General features: G+C 38.2%; 1 protein-coding gene across 4 annotated transcripts in view; it reads left to right on the plus strand.

Moving 5' to 3' along the window:
* Nucleotides 1-13,643, plus strand: part of CEP112 (centrosomal protein 112) — a 449,689-nt gene that overhangs the window by 348,962 nt on the left and 87,084 nt on the right. For 3 of the 4 annotated variants that reach the window (XM_087441468.1, XM_087441469.1, XM_087441470.1), the window contains one exon: nucleotides 8,277-8,339. In XM_087441468.1, the coding sequence (XP_087297594.1) occupies nucleotides 8,277-8,339 (63 nt within the window). Of the gene's footprint in view, nucleotides 1-8,276; nucleotides 8,340-11,691; nucleotides 11,780-13,643 lie in introns of all 4 variants that reach the window. The other variant, XM_087441471.1, reaches the window with a different exon arrangement.

The following is a 13,643-nucleotide window of genomic DNA, read 5'->3' on the forward strand; positions in this document are numbered from 1 at the left end:
TATACCAGTTTACATAAAATGTGAGTACCTTAAAAGCAATATTCCTCCATTTCCCTATTCCTGTCCTCTTTCTACATGTATTATAAACCCCACAATATACTTTTGTTATTTTTGCTTTTAACAGTAAATTATCTTTCAAAGAGATTTTAAAATAAGAGAAAAGGTAATTTGTATGTACACACATATTTTCTATGTCCAGTGCTCTTTATCCTTTGAGTTGGTCCTGGTTTCCACTTGGCAGCATTTTCCATCTGCCTGAACAACTTCCTTTAACCTTGTATGTAGTGCATGTCTGCTGGTGACAAATTCTCTCAGATTTTTGTTTGAAGATATCTATATTTCATCTTTAGTTTGAAAGGATATTTTCACTAAATATGCAATTCTAGATTGACAGATTTTTTCTTTCAGCACTTTAAAGGTTCATTATGTTATCTTCTGACTAGCATAGTTTCAGATGAGAAATCCTTAGTCATTTTTATCTTTTTTTCTTTCTGTGAGGAAGATCGGCCCTGAGCTAACATCTGCCAATCCTCCTCTTTTTGCTGAGGAAGACTGGCCCTGGGCTAACATCCATGCCCATCTTCCTCCACTTTATATGGGACGCCGCCACAGCATGGCCTGACAAGCAGTGTGTCGGTGCGCGCCTGGGATCCAAACTGGCGAACCCCGGGCCGCCGCAGTGGAGCGCGCGCACTTAACCGCTTGCACCACCGGGCCGGCCCCCATTTTTATCTTTTTAATGTATCTGTTTTCTCTGGCTGCTTTTAAGATTTTATCTTTATTTCTGTTCCGGCCATTTGATTATGATGTATCTTGATGTGGTTTTCTTTGTGTTTATCTTTTTTGTTCATTGACTTTCTTTGACTTGTGGGATTATCATTTTCTTCATATTGGAAAATTTTCAGCCATAATGTCTTCAAATATTTCCCCAAACCTTTCTTCTTCTGGTATACAATTACACATATGTTAGATGATGTGATATAGTCTCATAGATTACTGAGACTATTCGCTAAATTCAGTCTTTTGTCTTTCTGACAATCATTTGGATATTGAAAATGTTGTTTCTTCACATTCACTGATCTTTTCTTCTATAGCGCCAAATCTGTTGTTAATCCCATCCAGTGAAATCTTCCCTTCAGATAATATATTACTGTGCTCTATCTATTTAGTTCTTTTTTATATCTTCCATTTCTCTCCTCATTATGTACATTTTTTTGTTTAAATACTTGAGTGTTTTTAATAGCTATTTTAAAGACTATGTCTGCTAATTCCACCACTCTGTCATTTCTAGATCTAACTCTATTGACTGATTTTTCTTCTGTTTGTGGGTCACATATTCCTGCTTCTTCTCATGTCTGGTTATCTCTTATTGAATGCTGAACATTGTAAAATTTATGTTGTTGAATGCTGGATTTTCTTGACTTCTTTTAAAAAATATTAGACTCTGTTTAGGAAGCAGTTACTTGTGGATGACCACTTTGATCCTTTTGAGGCTTGTTTTTAAACCTTATTAGAGCATATTTCAAGTTTATTTTATTCTAAGGCTGGTTTAGCACCATGACTAAAGTGTGACCTTCCTGGATGTTCTGTGAGGACTCTCCATTCTGACTGGTCAGAACTCAAACATCTCTCAGCTTTGTGTGAGCTTTGGGAATTGTTTATCCTAAAGCTCACCAGTCACTTTTTACTTGGCCTTATAGAACTTGACCCTACGCATTCACAGCTAAGTATCAGCAACAGACTCAAGAGGAACCCATGTAGATGTCTGGAGCTCTTTCTCTGCAAAACTCGCTGCTCTCTAGTGCTCTGCCTCCAGAAATTCCAGCTGCCTCAGCCTTCCCAAACCCTAGTCTTTGTCTCCTCAGTTCACAATGTGCTTTGCTTGGATTCCCTTTCCATGTGTCTAGGCCCAGAACGTGCCTCCAGGAAGAAAGCAGGAGTGATTGTAGGGCTTGCTTCATTTGTTTCCCTTCTCCTCACAGGGCCACAATCCTGTGCTGCTTATTTTTTCAGTTTTCTGTCTGTTTACTGTGGCAAGTTAAGTATGGTCCCTGTTACTCCATCAGGGCCTGAATGGAAATCATGAATTTCGTTGATGCTTCACAAATTTGTACTTTTATTTTGAGGTCAAATATGAAGATTTTCAAGTTTGAAAGTTCTGTAAATATTTTAAATTAAATTCAATATAAATATTTGTTGTGAATTCTCTGAATGTTTTTGTTGATAGGGTATGCACAGTTATATATTAACATCTGGCATCACCTGGTCATAACTGTATTTACAGTGTTTGAAGAGGCTTCAAATGGATGCCTATAAGGCCTTTGAGTAGAAAATATTGCATAATAATCTGAGCTTTATGCTATGTTTCAAGAATCTAGGAAGCATCTTTTCTTTTTAATCCTAAAAGCAAATATTTTATTCAAAAACATATGCTATTATATTTTAAAGAAATATATCTTTATAGACCTGGGCTTGCCTTAAATATGAGTATTCTAGAAGAGTCTCATCATTTTCTTCCCTCCAAATCACTTTCCCTGGAAATCATGAAGGCTGAACTTTCACCCTTAATGATACGAAATGGAAAATAAAGGAATGAAGGACTTTTTAAAATTAAGATATAATGCAAAGTTTCCTACAAGAAAAGGGTAGCATATTAAGATGATTAACAACCATTGACACCTTTGTGAAAATTGGTTGGTTTGTTACTTTCCAGTGGGGTTTTAACCCAAGATTTTGATAGGAATTGCATAGAGAAAGTAGACCAACACGTTGGGCTCTTAACAAGGAAGAATGACCCAAGGAAGAAGCCCCAGAAAAGCAGATGGCAACTGAGTACTGGTGGAGGGTGGAGGGCATGACCAAGCATAAATGGGAGCAGTGAGAAGGAGCTAGAGATTAAAACAACAGCAACAACAAAACAGAACAACTTTGCTCACTTCAAAATTATGATTTTCTTCTCATCTGTTCTTCTACATCTGTTCAGGTCATGCTTCAGACAATTGTTTGAAAACTGTATTTCTATATAGTAATGATAGCTATGAAAATAAGACTTGGATTAAAATAACTAAGCCCAACTTAATTTTATGTATGGAAATGAAATGTACAGTCAGTACCATCCTGAGAATAAAATTATTCAAAAAATGTTTTAGGGACAGTTTGCATGATAAATTAGCTATAAATTTTCAACCATGCTAAACCAGAGCTTTTCAGATTTATTTAAGAGGAGCTCATGGGCCGGCCCCGTGGCTTAGCGGTTGAGTGCGTGTGCTCCGCTACTGGCGGTCCGGGTTCGGATCCCGGGCGCGCACCGACGCACCGCATCTCCGGCCACGCTGAGGCTGCAGCAACTAGAAGGATGTGCAACTGTGACATACAACTATCTACTGGGGCTTTGGGGGACAAAAAGGAGGAGGATTGGCAATAGATGTTAGCTCAGAGCCGGTCTTCCTCAGCAAAAAAAAAGAGGAGGATTAGCAAGGATGTTAGTTCAGGGCTGATCTTCCTCACACACACACACACAAAAAGAGGAGCTCAGAAATCTAGGCAGCTGTGATTTAGGTTCAAATAAATAGTAAAAACCTTGAAGGTGGATAAATTAATTTTATTTCTTCAGTTACTCTCATTATTCTCCAAAGTATTGATTCTGCTCCATTTTGCTATTAGCAAGTTCTAGAGGTATTCATATATTACCAACTGGTCTCATTTTAAATTCAACATTGGTGAATTCAAGTGGGCCCTAATGCTTCCTGGAGTCTTGGGACTCATACTGTATTCCTCAGTCCTGTCCCTTTCCCACTTTCCTAGATGACTATTCCTACCCCTCCCTCACACCTCAAGGCTCCCACCAGTCTCTTCTACCATCCTCATGCTTAGCTGATAAATCTTTCCTCCTCCTTCACTGAGAAGATGGAATTAATCCGAAGTTCCCACCACTATTACTAGGGGCAGTTTACCTGCACTCCAGCAAAGGCCATCTCCTCCCCTTGTGCTCTAGATCCCACCCCTCTCCTTTACTCAAGGACACATCTCCAGTAAATCTCTGGCATCATCTACTTTTCCCTCTCTACTGCCAGATCTTTCCCATCAGCTGTTAGTTCTGTCATCTTACAAAAAACAAAGCAAACAAATCAGCCCTTTCTTTGCCCACTTTCCCTGCAGCTTCTAGCCCATTTCTCTCCTTCCCGTTGTAACAAAACTGAACAGATTATCTGTATCTGCTCCAATTCCTGTCCTCTCTTGAGCTCTCTCTAATCCAGCTTACATTCTTGCCCCTACACCCAAAATTGCTGTTATCCAAGTCACCGATGTCCTCCACATTGCTGAAGCCGTGTGGTCACTTCTCAGTCCTCACTTTACATGACCTCTCTGTAGCATTTGACACAGTTGAATAGTCCTTGAAACACTTTACTTGGCTTCAGGATTCCGTATTCTGATTTCTTATCTCTCTGGCCATTTCTTCTGTTTGCTTTCCTCCTCATCTCTAGTCTCCTGACATTTGCAGGTCAAGGCTCAGTATACTTAGACCTCTCTTTCTGAATACACTCGATGCCTTGAGATCTCATCCAGTAGCATAGTTCTATATGCCATTCATATACTGGTGATGTGTGGATTTATACTTCTAACCTAGACCTCTCCCCTGAACTCCAGACTCAAATATCCACATATTCACTTCAAGGCTAGATGTCCAATAGGCATCTCCAAGCTTAATGTGTCCAAAGCTGATCTCTTGATCTTCCCCCAAAAGCCTGTTCCACACATAGTTTTTCTGATGTAAGGTAATGACAACCCCATTCTTCTAGTTGCCTGGGACAAAAATCTTGAAGTCATCCTTGATTCATCTCTTTTTATCATAATGCATATCCAATTGGTTCTACTTTGAAATCTTTCTCAGAATCTGGCCACTTCTCACCGCCTCCTGGATTGTTTGCAATGGTCTCCCAACTGGCTTCTCTGCTTGATTCTTGCACCAAACAAGAGCTAGAGTGATCTTATGAATACTTACTTAAATTGTGTCACTCCTGTACTGAAAACTCTTCAGTGACTCTCCATATCACTCATATTAAAAACCACATTCCTTACAATTGCCTACAACACCATGCAGGATCTGGCCTCTCGTTCTCTCTCAGACCTCATCTTGTCCAAGGGAGACTTTGCTCTCTAATCCAACCACACTGGCCACCTCACTTTGCCTTGAACATGCTGTGCACGCCTCTACCACAGGGCCTTTGCACTGGCTCTCCCTCTGCCTGGAGTGCTCTTTCCCTAGAGTTATACTATGACTCTGTTATCTCCTGTAGGTCTTTGCTCATATAATATCCTTTCAATGAGGCTTTCCCTAACTTCCATATTTTTAAAATTGTGAACTACCTCCTACCTTGCATCACTTCTCATCTCTCTCTCCTGCTTTATCCTTCTCCATAGCACTTGCAACATCTAAAATATTATTACTTATATAAGTTATTTTGTTTACTTTCTAGGACAGAAGTTCCATAAAGGTAGGGAGGGATTTTGGTCTGTTTAGTTCACTGCTCGAGTCCCATTTGCATGGAATGGATGAATGAATTGGATAGTTAGTTGTATAGGAACTTATCTGAGTTCGTGGGGTTCTGGGGCTGGCTGGTCACAGACCCATGGAAAGTAACTGCAGCTGAGACACAGGCTGTCCTGTGCTAACCAGCGTCTCCTACTCCAACGTTTTTAGGGAAAAGTAACTTAATCTTTATGACACTATAATTTTTATATTTTCTAGTGAGTAAATATTTTTAAAGCACTTAGAACAGTGCCTGGAACATGGTAAGAGCTCTATAAGTGTTTATTAAATAAGCAACAAATACTTTATCAAGCATTTCATGGTAAAAAAAAATATTGGCAGAATGTGAACCAAGACAAATAAACCTCAGGAGCTTCAAAGTGGCCTTAATTCTATAATGGAGAGTGACTTTATTAATTATAGAGCTAGAATAGAGTCTGATGTCTTACTAGGAAAAATAGCAATAGTCACATGCCCTCTCTACTCTGGGGGAAAAAAAAATACTGAGTGTACTCAATGAGATTATACATGCAATTTATGGTGTAAACTGAAGAATTGATTGTGAACTTATGTCCCTAAAACACATGGCTGTTGTCTTAGTCAGCTCGGGTTGCTATAACAAAACACCATAAACTAGGTGGCTTATCAAGAACAGAAGTTTGTTTCTGACAGCTCTGGAAGCTGGAAGTCCAAGATCAGGCTGCCACCATGGTCGAGTTCTGGTGAGGAGCCTCTTCCAGGTTGCGGACTGCCATGCTCTTGTTGTATCCTCACACAGCAGAAAGAGAGCTAACTCTCTGACCTCTTCTTATAAGGGCACTAATCCCATTTGTGAGGGCTCCACCCCGTGACCTAATTACCTCCCGAAGTTCTCACCTCCACATACCATCACATTGGGATTAGGGTTTCAACATATGAATTTATTCCATGTCCTCCCCTGTCCCCACTCCTGCTTTGCTCTCCGGAGAGATGGATTGAGAGAAGGGACCCATTTCATTTTGCTGAGAGCAAAAATGAAAACGGGATTGTGCAAGAGTTGACATCCAGAATACATAGGCACCCTTCTGAAAATGTTGGCAGCCAGATCTATGCTGCAGGCAGTCAGCTGGAGGGTGCAGCTCTGGGCAAAATGGTCCAAGAAGAATGTCCAGTCATATACTGGCATGACAGAGTCCAGGCCCCTTTGTGACACCCTGTGATGACATCCAGCTGTCCTCCGGCCTGCCCATTGAAGAGGGCCTCACTTTAAATACGAAAGAACACCAAAGATCACCAGATAATTGAGGAAACTAAAGGGAAAAACAGACACTAAAACAGGCAGGCAAAGCAAATAAATAGAAGGAACTCAGAAAAAAAACCCACAGATGCTCTAGAGAGCAGGAAAAAATGTAAATATATATATATATATATATATATATATATATATATATATATGTTTGTGTGTATCTAGAGATATAAACATACACATATGTATAGGTATATATGAAATTAATAACCTCAGGAAAAGTAGCAACTATATTGAGAGGCACTAAGCTATATGCTTTAGCTGGTGAAGCACCCATGCTGTACTGCATGGAACTGAGTCTTGGCTGCATCACTGCCCAACTGTGTTACTTAACCTCTCTGTGGCTCAGTTTCCTCACCTGTAAAAAGGGGAGTGAGGATGCTGTTCAGAGAACAAAAAACCTCTTGGAAATTACGAATAGTATGGCAGAATTTTTTTAAAATCCAATAGAAAGTTTAAAATGAAAAGTTGAGAAATCTTTACAAAAGATTAAAAAGACAAAGAAATGGAAAATAGAAACAATACAAAAAAATATGATAAATCTGACGGGTCCAACAATCAGAGCTGCAGAGAGAGACAGACAGAGACAAGACAGAGAGAGATCAGGGAAAAAAGAGAGGAAAGATGAGAGTAATGACCAAAACCTTTTCTAGAAGTGAAGGGTACAAGCTCAGACTGAAAGGGCCTACTTAGTGCCCGCACAATGGATGAAAACAAGGGCCGGTCTAGAGCGTGTCACTGTGACATTTCCCAACACGAAGGATGAAGTGAAGATCCCAAAGGCTTCCAGAGCAGAAAAACAGGTCACATACAAAGGATCGGAACTCAAGTGGCAAAGGAGATCATCGAGTTCTGAGTAACGTGGACTTAATCTGGAAAGGCCATCCTACTTCCAGGACATAAAAATTGTTTGATTTAGATATCTTTGTCACTTCAAAAACTAGTTGTCGTGTGTTAGGCAGAATGGGGGCTCAACTCTGCTTGGCGAATCTAAAATTCTCATATCTGCCTCTGTCCAGGAGCATCTGTTTCTTTTATCTTTAAACTAAGGGAAAGAGAACTAAATTTACCTTCTTCTTTTCCTCCTCCTCCAATTCCCTCTGCCCTCTCTTCTTTCTCTCTTTCCTTTGTTCCTTCTCCCTTTCCCTTACTGCGCCTCCTGAGCCTTCACACTTTTGCTGTGTCTATTTCTGTCTCTCCTTCTCTCTTTCTCTCTCTCTCTACAGAAGTCTGTGTTTGTGTAATAATTGGCAGGAGAGATCTTTTTTTTTGCTTTTGCTTTTTGCTTTTTAAGTGATGAATAGTTGGCGTTAGATCAAAGACAAGCCCTGTGGTTTTCTGGCTGCCCCAGAAGGGCGGTGCAGCTGGCAGCCGTCCCAGCTGCCTGGTGATAGGCATGTGGAACAGATACCAAGCTCACAGGTCACTGTGTGTGTGTGTTCGTGTACGTGTGTTTTTCAGGCCAACAGCAGGCTGAAGCAGATTGAGAAGGAATATACTCAGAAGCTTGCCAAATCTTCTCAGGTAAGAACGTTAAAAGAAAAAAAGCAAAACCAAAACAAACAAAAAAGAAACCTGCACATAAAAGCATTTCTGGTTTAGAGTTACACTTAATTCTTTTCAGTTTTTCATGGATTAGTATCATATTTTTGATAGGTATATGGATAAATAAAATATGCTTTTAATATTTCAGTCTCATTTAAAAATTTTTTGAATTAGGAATATTGAACCGTTTGAACCAACACACACACATACACACACACACACACGTGCACACACACTCAGATATTGTAAAACCAGCGTGTGCGCGTGAACAAGCCCAGGCTGAAGCATATTTCACAAGAGCAGGAGATACACACCTTCATTTGTGATGTAAGCAGTTTGATACCATCTGTGCTTTTTTGCAATATTCGATTTTGCTGTGCCTAAAGACTGCTTAACAAAAAAATTCAAAATGACAAATATTTTGGGTTAAATTAGCAGCTCAACTGCTGCCTCCTTTTGGGAAAAAGAATTTTAAGTACCTACATCCATATCTTGCTCTATGTTGTTGCTACGTTAATTGTAGTATAAGAAAAGCCAATAATTGAATGCTTGTCTACACTTGACATATGATGTTTAGAGTACTTTTTCTGCATAAGTTATTATAATGATATCCTATAATATCATTTAGAGAATCCCAAGCATTTCTTAGTTGTATAAGTAATTCTAGAATAAATATAAATAGTAATTGTCATTTCACAGGTGGATAGATTAAGCCATTTAATTTTGTGGGCATCATATCCAATGATTTTTAAAATCAGCTTTTCCTAGTGCTTTTGCATGTATACAGTGATATGTGGTAGTAAACTGAAATTTACGTACCATTTTATGAGTTACCACATAGTAGTAGTAACAACAACACAACAACAAAGTGATAATAAAATCAAAGAATGTTTATGGGCAGTAACCATACTGACTCTTTCAGTCTTCATTCACAATAACTCCGGGCTTAGGAACTATTATCAGCCCCATTTTTCCAGTTGAGAAGACTGCGACTCAGAGAGGTGAGGGCACACGAGTTAGCAAGTAGCTGAGCTAGGATCCGACCTGGATCTGACTTTGGAACGGAAGCTCTTAACCTTGATGCCACCAGCCTGGCCCATTCCCTCCTGTTTTTAGTATGGCAAAACTTTGGTGATAATTATCATGAAATTTATTAGATTCTACAATTATTTCTAAAATGTATATATGTTATATAATTCACATCCCATTAGGACAGCAAAAAGTCTTTAAGTGAAGAGTCACATGTGTTTATTTAAGTGATGATGATTATGTCTTGATCATCATTATTCCAGACCTTCCTTGAGGAAGGAATATGAAGAAATACCATTTTTAATCCACTGAAAAAGATTCTTTTTTTTAAAATTTAATTTAATTTATTTTTTTTTATGAAGAGGATCAGCCCTTAGCTAACATCCATCCCAATCCTCCTCTTTTTGCTGAGGAAGACTGGCCCTGGGCTAACATCTGTTCCCATCTTCCTCCACTTTATACGAGACGCTGCCACAGCATAGCCTGACAAGTGGTGCATCCGTGCACGCCCGGGATCCGAACCCGGGCTGCCAGCAGCAGAGCACATGCACTTAACCGCTACACCACGGGGCTGGCCCCCTGAAAAAGATTCTTATAATCAAAAGAAATCTTATTACTCCAAAAGTTAAAGTTTAAACTAAAACATGAAAACTCCGCAGCTGGCATACCCTCACATCCTGCTTATTTTGCTTTATGTTAAATGGGGGAGGCAGACCGAAAGTGAGATGTAAGATAGCTAATAAAAATGCTTAAATAATGAGAGTGTAAATAGGAGTATTTAAGTTTATCTAAAGGAATGTATGAAGAAGCCTGATGAGTTCATATTAAAGCAAATTAAATGTAAGTTAGTGTGGAAGAAAGCCTGAGCTTTGGTGTCCAACAGACCTGGATTTGAATTTGAATACCGGCCCTACCACTTACATGACCTTGAGCGAGTTACTTGCCCTCTCTGGAATGCAATTTCCTCATTTGTAAAACGGGGGAGTAGTACTTACCTCATAGGAGAGTTTTAAGCATTAAGTAACACAGTGCCAAAAAAGTGCTTAGTACAGAGCCTCGTAGTAAAGTGTTTAATAACTGTTAGCTCTTATGGTAGCAGTATTAAAATTACAGTGAAGAAAGGAAAGGAAGGAACAAAGAATGAAAAAGGTATGGAAGGAGCAAGAAATTATTTATTTTTAATTTATTTTTGGGTGTTCAAGAATTGAGAAAATCTCCCCCTAAAATTTGGAGAGGCATCGGATTACTAAATATTTTCCCAAGTAAAGACATGAAGAAGAAGGAGGAGGAGGAGGAGGAAAAACCAACTAGAAACGACCATCACGTACTATAGCCATCATTTCATAAATGAAAGGACACTGCAACACCAAAAAAGAAAAAAAATCTTAGGCTGTAATAGCATAATAAAAGATAGTCCATCCTTCTCATAAAAGGTAGAATGACAACCTTACATTGACAGTATTTTGTTTGTGCACATGTAAGTACATATAAATATTTATATGTGTATAAATATATGTGTATATTTGTATCTGTGAACTGGCATTTGAGAAACATTAGTCTGCATTCCAGTCAGTTTAGAGAAACAGATTATTTGAAAATGAAATTATAAAACAGAACTATGGATGGACTTTTTCTGTTTTCCAGTAATAGTTTGCTGGAATCTCTAAGTCATATCTGAGCTGATGAGAATGCCAGAAGCAAAGTTGCTTAACTGTTTATCAGGTTTTTAAAAATTCCTCTCTCCAAAAAAAAAAAGTAATAAGATGAATGCATTGGTACCCAGGAGATCAGCAGGTTAAATTTGGAAAATATTTTGAATATTTTCCTCCCTTAAAGGAAGTTACTTAATCTTTAAGATTTTTATCAGGCTTTTAGGACCTAATAGACCATGTACACTCATTCTTGGCACACCCAGGACTGTGCTCCTTCTGAGATTCTCAGTGTTCACCATGATGGGAATGTTTGCGTCATCTCTGGGTACACTCTCAAATATCATTTACATCAGAATCACATACTTATTCTTTTTATCTTAATATTAGATATTAACCTTGGCTTTTCAAGTTTAGTGCAGTTTTCCCCACTCAACTGACTCACCTGGTAGCCATTTTCATAGAAAGATATTGCTGTTTTACAGGAGTTGAGGTAGTTGTGGAAAAGATACAGCTAGAATGCCAGTGGAGCCCCCCACTGCCAGGGGACAGCTTCCCCACTGTCCCACCCTAGCTCCCACACACTTGATGCAGATGAGTGCCTGGCATATGCCACGTGTCCACACACCCCCAACCTTTGTGTCACTCTCCAGGGGAGCAGCCCAGAGTGCAAAAGGTGCCCAGGAGCCACTCTTCCAACTGATTCTATGAGGATCTTCAGTGTTCCCCGAACCTTCTCAAGTATGCCTTGTCTCATCTATTGTATTTTAAAGAAGAGCTTTATAAAAATCTCAAACTATACTACGATCTGAAAAACCATAGAGTTAAAGATGAAATCTCAACCTCTCTTTAGAATCCTGTTATTTTTAAGACCTAATAAGACCATTAACATTTAGGCAAAGTATTAATCACTTAACAATAATTATTAACTATTATAGCTCTCATGGGTTAGGTTGCTTAGAACATCAGCCCAAAATAGCTCTCCTTTTGCTTCCCAAAATTTTAATTTTTCTAATCCACTTCTTTCTCTGAAGCTAATACAGGGTAAACATTTAGTTGAGTGGTGGTGTTTTCTTTCATGGTTTTTAATTATGATTCAGTCAGAACTGATGGGGTTTGATTATGATTGCGTAGATTAGTTTTCATTTTTCTCAGAAACTTTTTACATTATTATTCTATGAAAAGGCTAGATTATCTCAATATAATTTGCCAGGTAATTATATTTTCTTCTTTACTATGACTATAGTTCCACTACTTAAATAATCATTGAGTGCCAGTTATGTGCACTGAGCTAAGGTGAACATAGTCTATTGTCTTACATTCTGGGTCTACAACCAAGTGAGTTTTGTTCCTTATCTAAAGCAATTAATCTAGTTAATATGATTATTTCTCAGTCTGAAAGTAAATCTCAAATCCGTTTTTAAAAATTATCCATGTATAAGCCACCTGTCTATATCCATCTTATCTATCAGTCTATCAATCAATTTATTTATCTATCCAAGATGTTTCACCTGAAGTTTTTTGACACTCTCCCTATATGATCTTCATAAATTTTTAAAGTAACTTTCCAAAGATAATCTAATTATTTCCCCAAAGGAATCTCATCATTCCCCCAAAGAATGTAAGGTTTTATTTTCCAGACAAAAGCAAGCATGCTGTCCTCAGAACATCCTGGACTTCTCTTGTAGTTCCTTCCAAAACCTGCATTTATTTCTTTTTGATGTACTCTTGTCATAAATCTTCTGAAAATGAGAGATCCCTGTTTCATGCCCTTGTGGTCATTTGGAGAACTCCAAAATATTTTTATCTTCAGTCTTGGTCAATTAAAGGTGAATCTAAATCATACTACTTTTTAAAGAAATGAAATTACTTTGTACTTTAAAAACATATTGCATGATTGTGGTGGTGGATATATGAATTTATACCTGTGATAAAATTGCGTAGAACTAAACACACACATACATACACACACACATTGAACACACAATGAACACATTACAGAGTTAAACTCATCACTTCTACTTAGTTGTAGTTTACTCAACTTGAAACACTGCAATAGTCGTTGAAATAGTAAGTTATTTTTACTGTTTGGCCCCGTGTTCTTATAAAATATCAATCTTAAGTTTCATGTTGGGCCAAGGAAATCTGGCTCTTTCTTATCTCTGGCTCCTCTTGCTCTGTGGCTGAGTGAGTTGATTATTCTGTGCCTCAGTTTTTGACATTTACTATAAGAATGTAACCTTCCCTGTTTCATAGAAGTGCTATGAGAATTGATTGAATTTATGCCAGAATGGAAACGACATTTAATCAAAATTCAGAAAACAGATGAAAGCATCTTCATTCTCAGTAAATGAATTCCTCCACTCATAGCAGAAATATTTAAAATATTAACATACTGCTATCATATATTTTGTCATTTATTTCACAATTGTCTTAATATTTGATTATTTACAAATTCTAAATGTTAAACCTTGTTACAGTGAGTTTGCTCACTTCTAAAAGCATAAATACTCCATATTTTATTGTAAATATGCTATTATTTATGTCATTAGTAACAACTAATATTGCTATAGGACTTGGCTTCTGGGGAACGCCAGTTTCTATT

This window comes from Ceratotherium simum, chromosome 16 (genome assembly GCF_057802395.1).
Source record: "Ceratotherium simum simum isolate JZ-2026a chromosome 16, ASM5780239v1, whole genome shotgun sequence".
Lineage (NCBI taxonomy): Eukaryota > Metazoa > Chordata > Mammalia > Perissodactyla > Rhinocerotidae > Ceratotherium > Ceratotherium simum.